Genomic DNA, 21,644 nt, shown 5'->3' with positions numbered 1-21,644 from the left:
TGGCTATTGTGAAAAGTTATTGTGAAAAGTTATCCTCTACATCACAGCCAAATTGATTGAAAACTGAATTCCTTCAGATTATTTACTTTATTTGTTATTATTATTATTTATTATTTACTTTATTCCTGTTATTAAAGGAATATTTTAAAAACTCCAGTAATTTCCCACCGAACTACAAAAAGAACCCATGTCCTTTTCTCTGGTTCCCCAGGCTCTACATGTTTTGAGACACATCTTTTCCAACCTTACTTCCTGTTCTCCTGTCTCCTTTGTCTGTCTTCTCCCTCTCCTCAAGCCTCAAGAAGCACTGGGCTGCTCCTTGAACTCAGCCAACCCCTTTGCAGAGAATTTGAATCTGTCCCTCACTGCTGTTTCTGTGGTTCACTTCCCCTTTTGTTCAAGGCTCCTCAAGGAAGCCTTGTCCTACCATCCTTCCTTCCATGGTTTTATAACTCCATATCCTTTCATATTCTTCTTCAAAGAGCTTGTTAGTATATATAGCACATTTTTCTTCATTTTGTCTTTATATTTAACTGGAAGCACATGAAGGCAGAAATTGTATGGTTCATTTCTGCATTCTTAAGATGGAAAACAGAACCTAACATAGTACATGTCCCTGAAATGTTGTTGAACAAATGACCCCAAATGATCAATATGCTCATTAGCCCAGAGCTCAGGTTTGGAGAAATGTTAAGGGACCTCCAATAATCTGCCATATTTTTCAAATAGTGCCTTGAGGGTTGTACTGACATCTAAAGAAGAAATTTTATTTCCTTATCACATATTTGAAGAAGCTGAGGAATTATGGTGATTCTGGAATGGCTCTTTCTCTCCAGGTTGTGTAGCTCTGGAATTGCATTGTGTAGAAAATGAAATACACATTTTTGTATTTTAACCAGGACTTCTTTATCAATATTACTCATCTCAGGTGGTTTTAAGATCTCATGAAATACATTCTCAATCCTGGAGTCTTAGTCTCCAAAATCATATCAAAGAAAGGAAAGGATATATACATAGTCTAGTAATTTTGAGAAATGCTAGATTAAAAATGCCAGATTTGGTCAGTAGTGGATTTTCAGTCTTTAAGTATGAATATTGGTTGCAAATTTCTAAGTTATGGTGTGTGCGTATCCCAAATTTCTTTAAAACTTTAATTGTAGAATAACTGAGGAGTCAGTGTTCATTGGTTCATATTATAGGTTCACTTTGTAAAGTGCTGCACCAAAGTCAAACTACACCCAAACCATGTAGGAAAAGTATTATAAGTTTGTCAGTCCAGTGACTGTTGTAGATGGTCTAAAATATACAATAAGAATATTCAGAAAGAATTAAGTAGAAATTTACTAAGTGTCTTTATTATTTCTATTTTCTTGATTCTTTAGCTGTACCTTCCTTAAGCCTTACTCTACTAATAAAGTCGATCTATCAAATGCTAAACAAGAAAATGAAGAACAAGTCCCCTTTAGCTGCCCTTCCTCCAACCAAGCATCGTATCCTCTCCTACTCTTCAGCTCCAGTTGCTGAAAATGGTGTCTTTAAACTGTTCTCATTTCTCAGCGTACTGTGTTGGATTCTGAGTCTACCATTCTTCTGCACCTTCTCAATAATTCCCAGTGACACCATGTTGCTAAATCCAATTGATTCTTTTAAGTATGCTTTTTAGACCTCCTCTCAAGACCTTTCCACTTCAGTAACCTTCATTGGGAACACTTCTCTTGAATTCCCACCCCATGTAGCTCTGATTTTCCTTTTCCATTTATTATTCCACCCTCACCTTTGAAGTTAATTATTTCTCTCAAGTGACTAGAAAATGTGGAAGACTTTTTCTTTTAGACACTCTTACTTAGGTTTTATTCTCCTCCATATCCCTTTCTTCTCATTCTGAGCACCAAAATGCCTCCTTGAGCTTCAATTGTACAAACTCAATGCTTCTAAAAAACCAAACAAATTAGTTCTATACCATAAATATTTAATGTTTCTATTTTTTAGTAATTCTACAAATAAGGATCTCTAGAGCTCCAATTCAGCTGTGCTGCCCTTATGAAATGACAGATACTTTGAAATTAATATCAAACTTTCCTCACCTGAGGACAAATACTATTACCATCCTGATTATTTTTTTAATTTCTTTTTTTTATTTTCTACAGACTGAATTTTGATTCATTGTACACAAATGGGGCACATCTTTTCATTTCTGTGGTTGTGCATGATGTAGATTCATACCATTCATGTAATCATACATGTACATACAGTAATGATATCCGTCTCATTCCACCATTTTTCATACCCCCTCATTTTCCTCTATGTAATCTAAAATTCCTCTATTATTCTCTCAAGTGTTCATCATATCTAGTAATTAGAGAAATGCAAATTAAAACAACACTAAGATTTCATCTTACTCCAATTAGGATGGCTATTATCAAGAACACAAACAATAATAGATGTTGGTGTGGATGTGGGGGAAAAGGCACACTTTTACACTGCTGGTGGATTTGCAAATTGGTGTAGCACTTCTGGAAAGCAGTGTGGAGAATCCTCAGAAAACTTGGAATGGACCCACATTTTTACCCAGTTATCCCACTCCTAGTTTTATACCCAAAGGACTTAAAATTAGCATACTATAGTAATGCAGCCACATCAATGTTTATGGCAGTTCAATTCACAATAGCTAGATTGTGGAACCAAGTAGATGCCCTTCAACAGATGGATAAAGAAACTGTGATACACACACACACACACACACACACACACACACACACAATGGAATATTATTCAACCATAAAGAATAATAATATTATGGCAGTTGCAGATAAATGGATGGATTGGAGAATATCATGCTAAGTGAAATAAGCCAATCCCTGATTATTCTTCAGTATTCAGTGTATCAAACAAAACGTAGGCCACAAAAATAATGGTTTAATTTAAAATATTTTTCAGAGGATGTTTGATGTATAGATTTCCATACATAAACTTTAAGATTTTATATTATATTACATATTCAAGATTATTTTTTAAAAATAATAAGATGATAAGACCTAATATTACTGGGAACTCACATTCTGCAATATTCTGAATAAATGGATTACTTATGCTTTTGCTCTTTGAATAGTCATTTTGATTCATTGAGAAAATCACTAACATTTTGTGTATGAAGAAACTAAAACTTGGAAAGATTAAGTAACTTGTCCAAAATTAGAGAACCAGAAACTAATACAGTTTATGTAAATTTTTGTCAGGAGTTTCTTTGAATGGCAATTTGTGCAATGATGTGCACATGGTTACAGAAAAATACATTGACTTGTATAAATAAACAAATCAAAAGTTAATAGGAACTTTGAAAGTCATGCATTTATAGTGTTCAGTAATTAATCTGTTGAATAAACAGTTTCCATCAGGTAGAGAGAGTATTAATCTTAAAATTAAACACTAAAGAACGCAATTGAAACTCCAAGTGTTTACATCAGTTGAAATAAAAATATGAGCTGGGCAATGTCTGACAACCATAATGTTCTGACATTTGACTTCCTGGGAAGTCATGACAATTTCTTAGGGCTGCTTAAGCTGCATTCTTTACATCAAAGTACAGTTTGAATAAATTATACTGTTTATTTTTGTGTCTGTATAATGGCAGCAATGTACAGAATCTTATTTTCATTCTACTTGTATATCAGATCATTAAGACTCTGGTATTTAGTGAGATATGGCATCTCTGATTTGCTAACATTGGGCCATATGAAGAATGCATATTTAAGAAAAGCAGCAATGGAGCTGGGCATGCTGGCACATGCCAGTAATCCCAGTGGTTCAGGAAGCTGAGGCAGGTGGATCACAAGTTCAAAACCAGTTTCAGCCACTTAGTGAGGCCCTGAGCAATGTAGTAAGAGCCTGTCTCAAAATAAAAAATAAAATTGTGAAGATACTAGCCTGCATTATAACAGATCATAATGGAATGATATTAGAAATCAATGATAAAATAAAAAAATAGAAGCTACTCCAACACCTGGTGACTAAATAATATGATATTGAATGATGAATGGATAGTAAAAGAAATCAGGGAGGAAATAAAAATTTCTTAGAGGTAAATGAGAACACCATTATAGCATATCCAAATCTCTGGGACACTATGAAGGCAGTGCTAAGAGGAAAGTTCATTGCATTGAGCTCGTCCATTAAAAGAATAAAAAGTCAACAAATAATTTGACCTAACATTACATGTCAAAGCTCTAGAAAAAGAAGAACACAGTAACACCAAAAATATTAGAAGTTGGAAAATAATTAAAATCAGAGCTGAAATCAATGAAATTGAAACAAAAGAATTCAAAAAGTTGACAAAATGAAAAGTTGGTTCTTTGAAAAATATTGATAAACCCTTAGACACACACACTAACTAAGAGAGAAAACTCAAATTACTAAAATTTCTGATGAAAAGGAAAATATCATAATGGACACTACTGAAATATAGAAGATAATTAGAAGCTATTTTGAAAATTCACACTCCAATAAATAAAAAATCAGTAAATTTCTAGAGACATCTAATCTACCCAAACTAAATCAGGAGGACATACACAACATGAATAGATCAATTTCAAGCAGTGAAATAGAAGAAGTCATCAAAAGTCTACCAACCAAGAAAAGCCCAAGACAAGATGGATTTTCAACCAAATTCTGCAAGACCTTCAAAGAAGAACTAACACCAATACTCCTCAAATTATTCCATGAAATTGAAAAGGAAAGAGTTCTTCCAAACTCATTCTATGAGACTAGTATCAACCTGATAACAAAACCAGACAAAGACACATCAAGGAAAGAAAATGTCAGACCAATATCCCTGATGCAAAAATTCTCAATAAAGTTCTGCCAAATTGCATATAAAACATATTAAAAAGATAGTGCATGGCTGGGGCTATAGCTCAGTGGCAGTGTGCTTGCCTAGCATGTGTGAGGCACTGCGTTCAATTGTTAGCACATTAAAAATAAACAAATAAAATAAAGCTATTCTGTCCATCTACACTACAAAAATAAAATAAAATAAAAAAAAGATAGTACACCATGATGATCAAGTGGGGTTCATCCCAGGAATGCAAAGTTGGTTCAATAGACAGAAATCAATAAATGTAATTCATCACATCAATAGACTTAAAGATAAGAATCACATGATCATCTCAATAGATGCAGAAAAAGCATTTCACAAAATACAACATCACTTCATGTTCAAAACACTAGAAAAAAACAGGGATAGTAGGAACAAACCTTACTTAACATTGTAAAAGCTATCTACACTAAGCCGAAGGCCAACATCATTCTAAACAGAGAAAAATTGAAAGCATTCCCTCTAAAAACTGAAACAAGACAGGGATGCCCTCTTTCACCACTTCTTATTCAGCATACTCCTGGAAACTCTAGCCAGAGCACTTAGACATATTAAAGAAATCAAAGGGATATGAATAGGAAAAGAAGAATTCAAACTATCACTATTTGCTGATAACATGATTCTGTATTTAGAAGATCCAAAAAATTCCACCAGAAAACTTCTAGAACTAATAAATGAATTCAGCAAAGTAGAAGGATATAAAATCAAAACCTACAAATCAAATTCATTTCTATACATCAGTGATGAATCCACTGAAAGAGAAATTAGGAAAACTACTCCATTTGAAATAGCCTAAAAAAAACAAATACTTAGGAATCAATCTAACAAAAGAGGTGAAAGATCTCTACAGTGAAAACTACAGAACACTAAAGAAAGAAATTGAAGAAGACCTTAGACTATGAAAAGATCTCCCATATTCTTGAATTGGCAGAAAAAATTTTGTCAAAATTGCTTACTACCAAAAGTGTTATACAGATTTAATCAATTCATATTAAAATCCCAATGTCATTCTTCATAGAAATAGAAAAAGCAATCATGAAATTCATTTGGAAAAATAAGAGATCCAGAATATCCAAAGCAATCCTTAGCAAGAAAAGTGAAGCAGGAGACATCACAATACCAGACCTTAAACTATACTACAAAGCCATAGTAACAAAAACGGCTTGGTATTGGCACCAAAGTCCACATGTCGACCAATGTTACAGAATTGAAAACACAAAGACATACCCATATAAATATAATTATCTCATACTAGACAAAGGTGCTAAAAATATACATTGGAGAAAAGAAAGCCTCTTCAACAAATGGTCCTGGGAAAACTGGAAATCCGTATGTAGCAAAATGAAGTTAAACTTCTATCTCTCACCCTGCAGAACTCAACTCAAATTGGGTCAAGAACCTAGGAATTAGACCAGAGATCTTGAGCCTAAGAAGAAAAAGTAGACCCAGATCTTCATCATGTCAGCTTAGGACCTGACTTCCTTAACAAGACTCCGAAAGCACAAGAAATAAAATCAAGAATCAATAAGTGGAATGGATTCAAACTAACAAACTTATTCTCAGCAAAGGAAACAATAATATGAAGAGAGAGCCTGCAGAATGGGAGAAAAACTTAACCACATGCATATCAGTTAATCTCCCAGATACATAAAGAACTCAAAAAACTTAGCACCAGAAAAACCCCAAATAACCCAATCAATAAATCCATTAAGGAACTGAACAGACACTTCACAAAAGAAGATACAGAATCAATCAACAAATATATGAAAAAATGTTCAACATCTCTAGCAATTAGAGAAATGCAAATCAAAACTACTCTAAGATTTCATCTCACTTCAGTAAGAATGGCAGTTATCAAGAATACAAGCAACAATAAATGTTGAGGAGGATGTAGGGGAAAAGGTACACTCATACATTGCTGGTGGGAATGCAAAATGGTGCAACCATTATGTAAAGCAGTCTGGAGATTCCTTAGAAAACTTGGAATGGAACCACCATTTGACCCAGCTGTCGCACTCCTTGGTTTATACCCAAAGGACTTAAAATTGCATACTACAATGCCTCAGCCACATCAATGTTTATATTAGCTAAGTTCATAATAGCTAAACTATGGAACTAACCTAGATTCCCTTCAACAGATGAGTGAATAAAGAAACTGTGGTATATATATACAATGGAATGTTACTCACCCTTAAGAAGAATGAAATTATGGCATTTGCAGGTAAATGGATGGAGCTGGAGTATATCATGCTAAGTGAAATAAGCCAATTCCAAAACACCAAAGGCCAAATATTTTCTCTGATATGTAGGTGTTGATCCATAATGGGGTGGAGGGTGGCTAGGGAAGAATGGAAGAACTTTGGATTGGGCAGAGGGGAGGGGAGGGGAAGGGTGTAGGGGTGGAAAGGATGGTGAAATGTGAGGGACATTATTATCCTAAGTACATGTATGATTGCACGAACAGTGTGATTCAGTATCGTGTATAGCCAGAGAAATGAGAAGTTGTGCTCTATGTACAATGAGTTGAAATGCATTCTGCTGTCATGTGCAACTAATGAGAACAAATAAAAAATTAAAAAATTAATTAATTAAAAAAATTGGCTGTGGATGTGGTACAGTGACTCAGTGGTTCAATTCCTGGTACCAAAAAGAAAAAATAAACAAACAAACAAACCAAAAATAAGTAGCAAAAGGCAAGGTTGTGATTTCCATTTTCCCTACATAAATAAATGAAATACACATGCAAATTCCAACATCATTAAATAATTGTCAAAGAAATTTGGAGGGTACACAATTATTATGAACTATTATTGCCTGGAAAAAATAATCCTGATCATTACAAGCATATGAAAAAAAAAATCTCTTTATAGGAGAAAGCACTGTAATAGAAGCCAGAAGTGGTTTTTACCCTAAACTTGAGCTGTTTGAGGCAAACCAATTAATCCTCTTTGGACCTTATCTTACTCATCTTTAAATTAAGGGGGTGATACTAGGTTATCACTTAAAGGCCAGTTTAAAATCCTAGGTCCTTAGGAAAATTCAAGGTGAGAGATAAGTGAACTACCCTTAAATAGAGCTGGTCACTAAGCCACACAAGATAAAGAATTATAGGATATTGGACTTTTGTTCCTCCAAGTTCTCCTAATGCTAGTACAGGAAAAGCTAGACAGGAAGTCAGGAGAACCCGTGGTCTAGGCCTTACAAACTATCTGTGGGAAGAGCATACTTAGCATTTCCTCCTCCTTCGGAGAAAGGTATCAGGAGAAAGGGGGATTTGACTTTTTATTTAAAATTAACAGTACAGAAAATACTTCTTTTTTTTCATCCTAAAGACTTGTAGAGCCATGTGGCCTTCTTCCTTACCCTGATTATACTGTTCTTACACTATTCCTATAATTTTATTCTTTCTGTAGCAAGATATCTAAGAATACATTGGAACAGTTCAGTTGATACCCCCTGGAGGTAACCAGCTGCTCCTAGGGGGATCATATGGACATGGATGAGCTCTTCCTACGGATTATAGTCGATTGCTCTTTTATGAAGGGGGATCAATGATTGTTCTTCCAATAATAATATATGTTTCATTTGTCAACTAGAATGGTTTTATGTTTTCATATAAATTTTTAAAGTAAGTGAATTTATATTTTTTGTAATGTGAAGTAATTATACAATATAAATAGAGATAATATAAAAAGGTAACATTGGATGTTACCTTATAAACAAAACTATAATTACTGGAGTGTATTTAGGATGAAAGTATTTTATTTACTTTCACAATTTTTAATTCCTTTCTAGAAAATTTACATTTTAAAACAAGGGGTTCCCTGTTACCACATAGGCTTTACAATTATCATTGAACATTAATGATAATTGTGGTGTTAATATTAAAAACCTTAAAAAAGTTTCCATGAGATGTCCATGAGACATCTCTTTTAACTAAGAAAAATGTAGGAATATTGCACATTGAATTTTATGCAATAAATTCTTTAATATTTATCAATCCTTAAAAATATTTCTCTTCATTATAGTGCAGTATTTGATATTAGATTTGATCCTTGGGAACATAGTTAATGTTGAATAGATTTATACTACACAGTGAAAAGATAAGTTTTATTTAAAGGAAAATGAGAATCTAAAGCTGAATAGATTTAATGTTTCCAAAATTAAGATTTCATGTTCTTAAATATTTGATGTTGATTAGAATGACATTTTAATTCCTACCATCTTATGACTCAAACACCATTGTTGAACCTGTAATTATTATTATTTCTGTACTTACAGCACTTCTGGGATTTACATAATCAATCCCAAGGGTGTTCATGGCTTTCACAATGGCTAGGATGGATTGCAATGTGTTACTGTAAATTACTGCTTTGAACTCCATGCATTCTTGCTCACTATAACCATTCTTATGGATGATCCTGTAATTTAAACAAGAAAAGCTTTTTGTGAGTTGGACAATTGATTGTAACACTAAAGCACAAACACAATAAGTTCCTAGAATGAATTTATAGTATATATTTATTATAAAGAAATAATTTTAACCATATGTATATGCTAAGCCCTAATGACTTTATGCCTTTGTATTTATTATCATTATCCTTTAATATAATGTTTATTTCTGGGCTACCCATGCTAAATATGAAGAGGATATAGATTTTTTTCTAGATAAGACTTTTTAAAATGGGTAAATTATGATTTTACTTAGACCATACATTTTTTTACAGGAGGAAAATTTCCAGATTTCTAGGGTAAATCTATATCAGAGTTCTGAAACCTGGTGTAGTGTTTATAGCATGATGTCTAGAGGAAGTAAAGTCATTTAGTAGGACATTCATGTCTTTTCCTATCACTTAAGACACCCTGGAAAATAGGAGTGCCTACTTTCTATTTACAGCATGAACAAAGTCATTTCTTTTTTTCTTTTTTTTTTTTTCCTACTTTTTTTAAATGCAGGTAATTTCCCCCTCTTAAGCCCTGTCACTCCCCTCTGTGTACGTGCCACTGTACCTCAAGCTGAAATAGCCAGACACTTTATTTGGTTGAACTCTTCCTTCCACTCAATGAGTCACAAGTCAAGGTTTTACTAATAGTTTTGGAATAATAGCTAAAAATAGATTTACCTATTAAAAGTTAAAAGTTTTGCTTGTACTTACTTGACTTTATCTTGCAATTTTCTTTCATAATATGTTCTTGTTGCTTTCTGTTGTTTTTTTCTTATTGAATTTGAAGTGCTATATATTCATTTTATAAAGATTTTTGTTGTATCCAAAGACATAGAAACTTTAGCACAGGGAATAAAATGAGCACAAAAGCCTCTACTAGCTTTGAAGAAATAAAATATGGAACTGGAAGGAGTGATGACTGAGCCTAAATTTCTATTCTTTCTTTCTTTCTTTCTTTCTTTCTTTCTTTCTTTCTTTCTTTCTTTCTTTCTTTCTTTCTTTCTTTCTTTCTTTCTTTCTCTTTCTATTTGTTTACCAATAAATGCTGCATTTCTACTATAAATAGGTCCATGTTTGTTTTGCTGCATTAAACAATTAAATAACTTCAATAAACAAAATGCACAAAGATTATAGAAAATGCAGTGACATGTCTTTATGGATAGATCAGGGATAAGTTAATTAATGAAATACTGGTTAAAATTGAAACTGGAGAAGTATTTTAAATTTTAAACTAAACAGTAACTATGAACAAAGTTGGGTCATTTATGTTTTCCTGGAAAAAATGATAACTATTTTATCAAAGAGGAAGACACATTAAGGAAAATAATAAAAGCAGAATTAAAAATATTCAGTCGAGGGACTAAGGTTGTAGCTCAGTGGTAGAGTGCTTGCCTGGCATGTGTGAGGCACTGGGTTTGACTTGGAGCACCACATACAAATAAGTAAAATTAAGGTCCATTGACAACTAAAAACATATTGAAAAAAATATCCAGTTGAAGGAATTTGAGCAACAATGTTTTTTTTTTTTTTTTTTTTTTTTCTGGAGCTGCATACATTGATTTCCATAATACAGAGCTCTCTAACTATAAGTTAGTTCCTTCAAGATCTGTTCAAACGAATAAGCTTTATTGGGCATTTTCTGTAACATACTGCATTATTTGCTGAAAAGAATGAATGAATCATACTAGTCTGTCCTCCCCCAAAATATATAGACTAGAGACCTATATACAATACTCTAGACACTAGTTATGTTATTTAAAATTAAAAATAAAAAATTTAGTTCCTCATTCACACTAGCCAGTTTTCAGTGACCGTGACATGTGGCTAGGAGCTACAGGTATCATGCAATGTTCTGTTGGAGAGTACTGTGTTATAGAAAGGAAGAGATTATAAACAGGTTTTTTTTTGTGTGTGTGTGAGTGTGTATGTGTGTAATGTGGACATTTGTAGCAACATCTATGTGTGGTAAGAAGCATTAAAAAAGGAAAAATTTAAGAATTCTATTATGAGTGGGTACATGGTTGGTGGCAGGAAAAATATCCCAAGAACAGTGATAGGTAGCTGATTATTTAGGTATAAATAGTTTTTCCTACATGGTAAAATGGTCAAATACTCATTTCTAGAAGATAGTCATAGATGATTCTAGGCAGAAGGATCAGTATGAACATATAATTTCAATTACCAAGCTTTCAATATATATCAAGCACTGTAGTAAGTAAAACTCTCACATATGACTGCATATTATAATTGAAGGATGAATAGATCCATAATTTTACAACCTATTTACCTGTGTTTTCTCCTAATTCATGGTACTTTATTCTACCCTATATTTCATCAATTTAATTAATGATATAAATCTCCTTATACATTTTCATAATTTGGATATTTAAATTATTTTATCTTTGCTTTTACATACTTCAAATTGTTATTGAAATAAGAGAAAAAAAAAAACAAGCAATGGTTTATATTGTAACCCAATAGTTTTATCATTGACAGGATCATTCCCTAATTTAATATATCTGAAGGAATAAGTCTCTTAAAATGTGATTTTAAAATATTTAAAAAATTTATTTCCCTCTCCCTTCCTCCTCCTTCTTATACAATTGTCCTTTAAAATTATTTAGCAGGGTCAGAGCCAAGGTTTCCTTCATTTATCTTAATTAGTCTACCATCATTTTATTCATTTAGATCTTGCACTTTTTATTTTTAGCAATTTTTGTCCCTTATTTCTTCATTAATAAATTCAGGTCTAGTTACTTAATTATAAAGGAAAAAAACACATAGAAAACAGAAATAAAAGTACATTGAAATCCATTATAGTGATAATTTAAGTATGCATTTCATTTCCACATAGACAAAATGCCAGAGATTAAAAATATTGTTTCCTCAAATGGATAACTGACACAATTTGAAATGTTTATCTCTTATGCCATAGTAATAAGGCCTCTAGAGCATTCCCAGACTAAGATAATTAAAACATGGCTACTTTTAGTTATCCTGTTAAGAGGCAAAATTTTTAAAAATAGTAATAGCAGTATTACTCATCTGTTAGGCTTTCTGTTGAGGAAGGTAGGGAATATTTGCCTAGAAACTGGGATAGTTCTATCACTACCTGTGGAGATTAGATTAGATGAGATTACCAATAAGCATTTCTCAAAGCATTTACTATAAGAATGGTCAAATATATGAAGTGACATCAAATATTAAACATTTTACATAGTTCTGTACCTACTTCATTTGTTTAACGATTGTACTTTTTCCAGATTCACCTGCTCCTGCAACAAAAAGAAGAGAACGTTATCAAGCAATATACCCAACTTGAATAAATATTAAAGCCTGTCACATTCTCATATGTAAATTTTAACAGATGCTTCACCTAATAATATTTTCTAAAGCAGGGGATGTATACTACTAGAACAGAATTGTACCATTGCAACTGAACAATTTGAGAAGTTAATATCTCCTGGCTTTGCAAGCCAAGGAAATAGGCCACAATTTCTCAGTCTGTAAGTTGCTCTTGCTCTTCCAAAATGTCTTCTCATACATCCCATTTCAATAAATGTCAAGAAGAAATTAAAAGAACTAGGTGATAACTTTCTATTTCCAGAACTCTTCAAAGCCTATTCTAACTAAAGGATGGGCTCTTTTCTCCAGCATCCTATTTACCTTGGAACACTGGTACAACCTCTTGTATTTAAGCAAAGAAAGCAAACCTACGGAGCCTGTTGGGTGAGAATTGGTATGAGAATGTCACAAAGTGCTTTGTGTGTTCCAAGGTGCAGCCTAGGAGGGGGTGCCGGGGATTGCAGGTGAGGAAACAGCAGTAGTTCTATAGAGAAATATATTACATTTATCTGGTATATATATTTTAGTTGATGATATACAATATAAACTTTATCTTGGTATCAAGTCAACCCTACAAGCATCATGTAGCAGAATATATAATGCACATGATTTTTACAAGATAAAACATGAATCCTGAATGAAAAAGGAGTTAGTTGCTCCTGGCTACATCTCAGAGTCTTTGGGGGATATCTCTTAAATCTTGTTTATCATTAATGAGTATTTATTTGGGAAATGAAAACTAAGAAATGCTAAAGTAGAATGTGATGAACAAGGTTTTGAGGTTTACTTCCATCTCTTTGTGTGAGTGTGTCACATCTTCAGAAAATCTTTTAACCCCTTAATTTTCTCACTTACAAACTGAGAATAATTACCTCCAAAGAACACTAGAGGATTCTTATAAGAAGCATGGAATTCTTTGCTTGCTATAGTGTAACTATACACATGAAGCAATGTTATATGAGAATCCAAGGAGCTAAAAACTCTGCAGTATTTCATAGAGAGAATAGTCTAATATCCTATTGTGCATATCCTACAAGTGCTTAGCAAGTGAAGTTGGAGTAACTGGATAGCTATATATAAAAAGAACATTGACTTACATCCCAATGTACTAAAAATTAATTTGAAATCATTCATCAACACATGCAAAACTCATAATTATAGAAGTCCTAGAGAAATTCATAGAAGAAAAACTCTTCACAATCTTGAATTAGTCAAATTTTCTTAGATATAAATTAATGCAGAAGCAAAAAGTTGAAAAATGGGACAAATTGGATTTAAAAAAAAAGAGAGAATAGCCACTGACCAAGAGAAACACTCACAACTTACGTATCAGACATAGGCAGGTATTAAACAGTCTAAATGCAGTGGAAATTAGCAGGGAAATAACATGCAGGATGTTTAAGAGAGCAAGAACACAGATGAAAAGATACTGAGATTAACAATGAAAATGAGAAAATTTGATGAAAATATTTACTTATTGCTACAATTAGCAAATGATTTGTTTTTGCAGAAACTCATGTTGAAATTTAATCCCTATAATGGTATATTAGGAAATGGGGTCAGGTGGGACCTTCAAGAGTTGATTAAGGCTCTGCTGGATAAACCTCAGGAATCAATTAATCCATTCATGAAGTAAAGGGTTAATGGGTTATATCAAGAGTGGGACTGCTATAAAAGCCACTGTGGCTAGGCTTCTCACACACTCCCTGCTTCTCACCATGTGATGCCCTGCACTGTGTTGGGAGTCTGCCAACAAGAAGACCATCATCAGATAGGACCTTCACCTTGGACTATAAATATGGGCCATGATAAACCATTTTTTTTCCTTATAGCTTGCCAGGTGTTGGTATTGTGTTATTAGCACTAGAAAATGAACTAAGACACTTATCTATGAATCTTAGACACGTTGGGGATAGGGTAGGAAAAGAAGTAAATTCAGGCAACATCTTGGAGTTTTAACTTTCTGATAGGAGAAAAGTAGAGAGTCACCAAAAATGAGTAAAATGTAATAATGTAAATTAGATCATGAAATTTATGTGTATTATTACTAATAAATCTCTAAAGTGTTATAGATGGAAACTCAGAATTTTAAAATTAATATGAAATCATATCTTAAATGTGTCTCAGTCTACAACTGTCATTTATTAACAAAACTATGATATTGAACCACATGGACCAAAAGCATGATCTAAAATGTCAGAAGTAGAGTTTTGCATTTTTGATACTAATTTCTGTATCTCGAAGAGAAGCAAAGGTCTTAATATATTAGAAGCAGTTTCAGAAATAGGGTCATAGGACATCTTTGAAGTGTAAATTTGCCTTCTTATTTTGGACAGATTTCAAATTTACACAGCTAGGGCTATTGTCCAATTTCTCAGGAAAAGCACAAATTCAGGGTAACAAATGGACATAAATATAAAATATACCTTTTACCAGCATGGCAGCCAACTGCCCTGTTTTACCTTTGCTTGCATGTGTACATAAAAAAATGTAACATGACTTTTGATAATTCCAAATCTTGAAATTTTATTCAAATTATGCTAATATGTGTATAAAATTAGAGAATCCTGACCACCCTAATTTGGATTTTTACACACACTCCCAACCACTCAATCATTCTTTCTCTACTTTAGCTTCACTTTTTTTTGCTAGCATTTATCTTCTTCTGCATGTTTAATCATTTTTTCTGTCTGTCTTCTGTCAGGTCACTGAAAGGTAAATTCTGCAAGGACAAGGATTTTTATTTTGTTCATGGATATATCCAAAGCATTTATTGCCTAACTCAGTAGATACTCAATGAAGCAAATTTTTTAAACTCATACTTCAAAAATAAGATTTGTCCTCTGTACCATATGTTATCTTTTCCTTGTATGATTAAAATGTTTTCTTAAGATTTGATGAACAGATATAGTTACACCTAAATTTAATTCTATTTCATAGCACTTTTTCTTGTCCCTGGCCTATCTAAATGTAGCTATTTTCTGCACTTGTCTGAACCAATGTCTATCTTATATGATACCAAGGAAACAACAGAGCTGAAAATATAGTAAATAATATTTCATTGCCTGGTGATTGTATACAGATTCTTTTTGCTGGATAAGCCTCCAGAGTTCTTTTTATGCTTTTGTGTCAGTGGGCTCTATATCACAGGTAGTGAAATTTAACAACAAACTTGATGAATATAAAAATCAACCAAAGTAATTTGCTAATATTTCTTTAGAGACTTTACTTAGCATAACCAAACACAAACTGTCAGATTGGGTATGACTGTTTTTTTTTTTTTTTTTTTTTATTGGAGACAGTTATGCCCAAGAATGAAATATCTAGGAATAAAATACAATCACATTAGACTGTCACCTTGCCCATTTTCAGAAGAAAAATTGTTTTATTATTGTGCACGATTTAGAGTTTTTGTTTGAGAGAGCAGCAAGAGTCAAACGATGAGATTGTACAATATTCTGGTTTGCTGGGTTTAGACAGTTTGCTAATTTGCTCTAGGATGTACATCACATTGAATGGAAAGTTATCCAATAAAATTATAAAACTTCCCTCAATAGGATTTTAAAATCTCTGATAATAAAAGTGAATATTAGAAATTATAGCATCATCCTGCACAGATTACAATTTTCTATACTATCTTACTTCTCCATATATACATATTTAGTTTTACAGATTTGAAAATTACAGATATATGGAAATATGAGAGAAAAGTCAGTGGGTTCAGGGAACTCCACAACTAGCCCATGCAGGTGTATTTAGTGTATTTTGTTCATAGTAGAAATACTGGGGAAATTAGCTGTGGGGGAAATCTGAGATTGAGTAAGGAAGATCTCATTCTTAAATATCAGTTAAGTTGCCTTAAGTAATTCAATATTATCTATGATTTCTACAATCAAGTCAAAACTAGATAATTTTCTCTTAAATGAAATATCTACATTGAGAGAATACTTGTAAGAATTTTCCAGAATTGGGACTGGGGTTGTAGCTCAATAGTTGAGTATGTATGTAGCATACAGAGGGTCCTGTGTTCAATTCCCAGTCATCACAAAAAGAGGGAATTTTCAAGAATTGTATGAGCATCTGTATTATAAATAAATATTGTATCAAAAACTACTATTGGTCAGATAAATATAATCACAAATTTCATTTTATGCCTATTATAGACTAGTTAAAATTTATCATAATTTTTGGGAAAAGGTGATTTTTAGACTATGTCAGAGAGTTGATATACATTCAAAATGGGTTCCTATCATTCCTGAGTACCATAGCAGTTTACCTCTAATAGCCTTTATAGATATTAAAGTCCTTGAATGCTCAGGTTCCTTATTTAAGATGACATATTTGCTCATATCCTGTGCACATTCTCCCCACATTTTAAATCTTTTCTAGATTACTTACAGTCCCTGACATAATGTAAGTGCTATGTAAATCATCTTTATACTATATTGCTTAGGAAGTAATTGTAAGAACAATTTTGTACCTGTTTAGTACAGTTGCAATTTGTTTTTGAGTGTTTTTGATCCTTGGTGTTTTGAATTCATACATGTGAAGCCCACGAATGCTAAGGGCAACTGTATGGTCAGTTGGTAATCATACTAATGATACTAAAACCTGAAATTTCTGAAAATTGTCCTAAGACAAGAGGGTATATCATTACATGCCAGTTCTTTGTAATTTAGCTGGAGATTCATATTGTATCTAAGGTAGGCAGAAAAAAATGACTTGTAGCTTTTAATGAAACTTTATATTAAGAATTAATATTTATCCCTTAGAATACTTTTCAAAAGGTCTCTGGACCATTCTTGCTCTACGTAGTGGCTTCACTATTCTATGTGAAGGTCCAGAATAATCAACTATAAAATTAGTGTGAAAAATCTTAAAGAAAAAAAAAACTATCTAAAAACTATCTTTGATTATTTGAAACTCTATTGCAAAGTTATTTTAGAAATGAACTGTTCAATCCCACTCTCACATTGATTGTAGGGTTTAGTTCACAATCACCATTCCATTCTTGCAGGATTAGATCATGTTACAGAGTCAAATATAGATACCATAACAGCATGTTCACATATGCTGACAGTGTCCTGAAATAATCTCTTCCCTCCCAATTGTGGTCATAACTAATATTATTTTCTAGGTCAAGGGGTACCAAGGGAATTTTAGTATGATACGCATTTGTATTTCTGAAGCAGATAATGTTTCAAATAACTAAATATTTTTCTTTGTACTTATCTCACACTCTAATACTCAATTTGTGATAGATAAAGAAGGGATTTTTATTCTACATTTTTTATGTGTAAATGTCAAAAACAATTTTAAAGCTGCACAGTATCAACATCTATAACAACTCCAGCTAACCACATAAGGCTGGATTGCTTATGGTGTACAAATTGTTAAAATAGGTAAAATGACATTAAGCACTTAGACTTATAATCAAATGTAAGCTTTTTTTTAGATAGTCTCAGAAAACATATAATTATAGAGTAGAAACTTTAGGAATCAGCCAGTTATGTACATAATTTTACTCCGTGCATGATAGAAATGATGCAGTAGAGATTATGGTAGTTTTCCAATGTTCTTAATCTCCTCAAAATAGAGAAGCTATTCAGTCAGGACTCCCTCCTTAACATGTTGTCATATCACTTTCTTTTTAGATATGCACTGATAAAGTCAGTGTTAAAATTGTTTCAATACTTATTTTATAAATATTTTTGCTCTTATTTTAAATTAGTGTGAAAACTGTGCTTTCATAGACAAATTGTATAGCAGTATTGACTGGTAATCTGTTAGATGTTTTAAGTAGTCTTTTTTGAAACAATGATTTTGCTGTACTCATTATCCCTCCTTCCAATTTAGCAACATTAAAAATCTCTGTGTCTTCCATGTAACAGCCATTCAAATAGTCTGGACTCAGAGTAGAAAAATGGAATAGGCATATTCATGGTTTTGGGATTAAATATGAGTTTGCCCTCATTTCTGTCTATGACTTGTTGTCTTCTTTAACTATAATATCTGTGAGAGTCAGTTTTTTTCTTTTATAAAATTTTATGGGTTGTGGGATTAAATTATGGATATAAATGACTTGGAACATAGTGTTACATAGAGTGAGCTTTCAATATTTTCTCACACTTGAAGAATGTACTCCCATCTTTATAAAGAGACTTTCCAAGTGCTGTGTCTTCCAGTCCTTTAATTCTTTTACTGGAGCATGACTTTTAGACCTCTTATTCTCTGAACCACATTTCATGCAAGAGCCAACATTGTTCTGAAATGTGAGGAGTGAAAACTGTGCTGCAGATACAATATTTTATGAAGAGCACTGACATCCTGATGTGGTAGGATAGGGGTGCAAACTAAGTTTGCCTCACCTGATGTTTGTTTTTAAATAGAAGAGTCTTCATAATAGAGACTTGATTTGTTTGCTCCCTTCCCTGGGTGCTTTGTTGCTGTATCACATTTTCACCTGCATGGAGGCTGCAGTTCTTAAAATTTTCCTATTCTTTTCATATCAATTCTTTCTACTTTTTTCACATAAATTCTTACAACTATATATGTAACTTGTATATATATAATGTAATATATATGATTGGTGTTTTGAACATCAATAAGTATATCTATTAAACTGCTTTGCTAATTTAGAATACAGGTTTCTATTTTCTCAAAATTCTATGGGTTTTAAAATTATAAAATTTTGGATTGGAGAGAATTTAAGACAGGAGAATCACAAATTTGAAGATGCCTCAGCAATTTAGAAATGGCTTAAGCAAAATAGTGAGAACCTGTTTCAAAATTTAAAAAATTTTAAAAAGGGCTGAGGATATAGCTCAGTGATAAAGGATCCCAGGTTCAATCCCAGTACAATAAATAAATAAATAAATAAATAAAATTTCTGGGGAAAAAACAACATTGGATTATTATTTGTATTCTGGCAAAAGAAAATATGCACATTTTTGCTGCTACAGAACATTTAGAATTTTGACTTGTTCTGTCACTATATCCTTCCAACTAAATCTTACTTGAGTTTGAAACACATGTCTTATCCACCTTCACCCAAATCCCTGACAAGAGTGTTGGAGAGGAAAAGGTCAAGGGCAGGAAGCTCTCATAACAGTCTATTCTGTGAACAGGAAACCCATTAATCATTGTAAGTTCTTGTTCACTATATGTAGTCAACAATGCTAAATACGTGGCATAAAGCATGATGAGCAGGAGGATTTCTGTACATACTGTTTATTTGGTTGAGGGAATTCCCTTCTCTTCCCAGTTTGAAAGTGTTATTAGGGATGAGTGAAGAATGTTATCTGTTTTGTATCTCCTGATATAATTATGGTGATTTTTCTCCTTTAGTATGATAATATTGTAAATTATATTAACTCATGTTCCTGTAATATTTCAACCATACATCATTCCCTTCTTCCTTTTTTTGCTACATTTTATACATTGTTGACATCAGTTAACTAGTACTTTGCCTTGGTTTGTGTATCTCTGTCTGTGCAAATGAATACTAGCCCTTATTTTTGTCAGATTTTTGTCATCAAGTTCATCAAATAATGAACCAAGAATAATTTCTTTAAAAAAATTTAGCTGGACATGGTGCTCGCCTGTAATTCTAGCCACTCAGGAGGCTGAGACAGGAGGATCATGAGTTCAAAACCAGCCTCAGCAACAGCTAGATGATAAACAATTCAGTGAGACCCCATCTGTAAATAAAATTCAAACTAGGGCTGGGGATGTGGGTCAGTGGCTGAATGCCCCTGAGTGCAAACCCTGGTACAAATAAATAAATAATTTTATGATGATGAGGTGATCTGTCCACGGACTGGTATAATTTACTTGTAAAACAAGATTAATACATTTTCAGATAAATTTGCATGTTTTCTTTGCCAAAAATAAAGAATAACACAATGTTTACTTTCCCCAAACTTATAGTTGTGATAATTTTAAAGCCTACAGAAGTCTGAGAGAATAGTACTTTAGAGAGCTGTATTTTATGTTGACTTTATCAATTATAAATGCTTTGCCTATTTGCTTGATTTCTCATTAATAGTCATATATATATATATACACACACACATGTCTGTATACATTTTATATCCTTTTTTGTGATCTTTTGAAAGCAATCAGACAATTGAACCATAAGATTCATAAGAATGCATCTTGTAAGAATGAGGACATTTTTCCTATAAAATACAATACTATTTTCATGCTTACTGTAAGAAAATGTATATTGATCCAAAATGGTACCTATAAACACTACATATTCAAATTTAACTGTTCCAAAAAATGTTTTTTATGCTTTTTGTATTTCTTGCATTCAAGATCCAGTTATAATTCACCCTTTTCCTTTACAGTTATGTTATTTCAATTCTTAATTTAAAACATATTCTCTTGTAATATATTCAATTTTGTCCTGATGTTAGCATTTTCCTAATGTATGGGACTATTTTCACACATAATACTATGTCATGTCTGTTAGATTTAATGTAAATATTTTAGCATAAATAATACATAAATCATAGCATGGTATTTCAGTGCATCACATTAGTAAGTGTATGGTATCAAATAAATTTCTAAGATTATTGGTATGTTGAGTACCTATTTTTGTAACATAGCAATGATAAGCATCATTAATTTATAAAATTCCTCATCATCCAAACTATTTAAACATGTTTTTATTTATAGTGAGATATATTGTATTCTATCTTTTTGAAATTGATCTTTATTTGAATATTCTACCTTCTGATTTTATGCTTCTTAAAAAAATTGATGATAATATTCATAGTACCTATAGTTAATACTACTGTTTTGTATAATTAAACATTTGCTATTTTCTAGATATTTTGATCTTATCATAAAATAATAATAGTAATGGATAAGAGGGTGGTAAAAATTTTTGGAGGTGATGGATGTGTGAATGGCATAGATTGCCCTGGTATTCACTAGTATATACTTATCTCCAAACTCATCAGATTGTATATATTGAA

The 21,644-nt window shown here is 32.4% G+C and overlaps 1 protein-coding gene across 2 annotated transcripts in view; it reads right to left on the bottom strand.

Moving 5' to 3' along the window:
* Positions 1 to 21,644, bottom strand: part of GNAT3 (G protein subunit alpha transducin 3) — a 61,581-nt gene that overhangs the window by 35,654 nt on the left and 4,283 nt on the right. For both annotated transcript variants that reach the window (XM_079150572.1, XM_079150571.1), the window contains exons 2-3: positions 12,548 to 12,590; positions 9,150 to 9,291 (exon numbers count right to left, since the gene is read on the bottom strand). In XM_079150572.1, coding sequence (XP_079006698.1) covers positions 9,150 to 9,291; positions 12,548 to 12,590 — 185 coding nt within the window. The remainder of the gene's footprint in view (positions 1 to 9,149; positions 9,292 to 12,547; positions 12,591 to 21,644) is intronic.

Source organism: Sciurus vulgaris, assembly GCF_902686455.1.
Source record: "Sciurus vulgaris genome assembly, chromosome: 8".
NCBI lineage: Eukaryota > Metazoa > Chordata > Mammalia > Rodentia > Sciuridae > Sciurus > Sciurus vulgaris.
The sequence above is the reverse complement of the archived record's forward strand: the minus strand, read 5'-3'. Positions and strand labels throughout refer to the sequence as shown.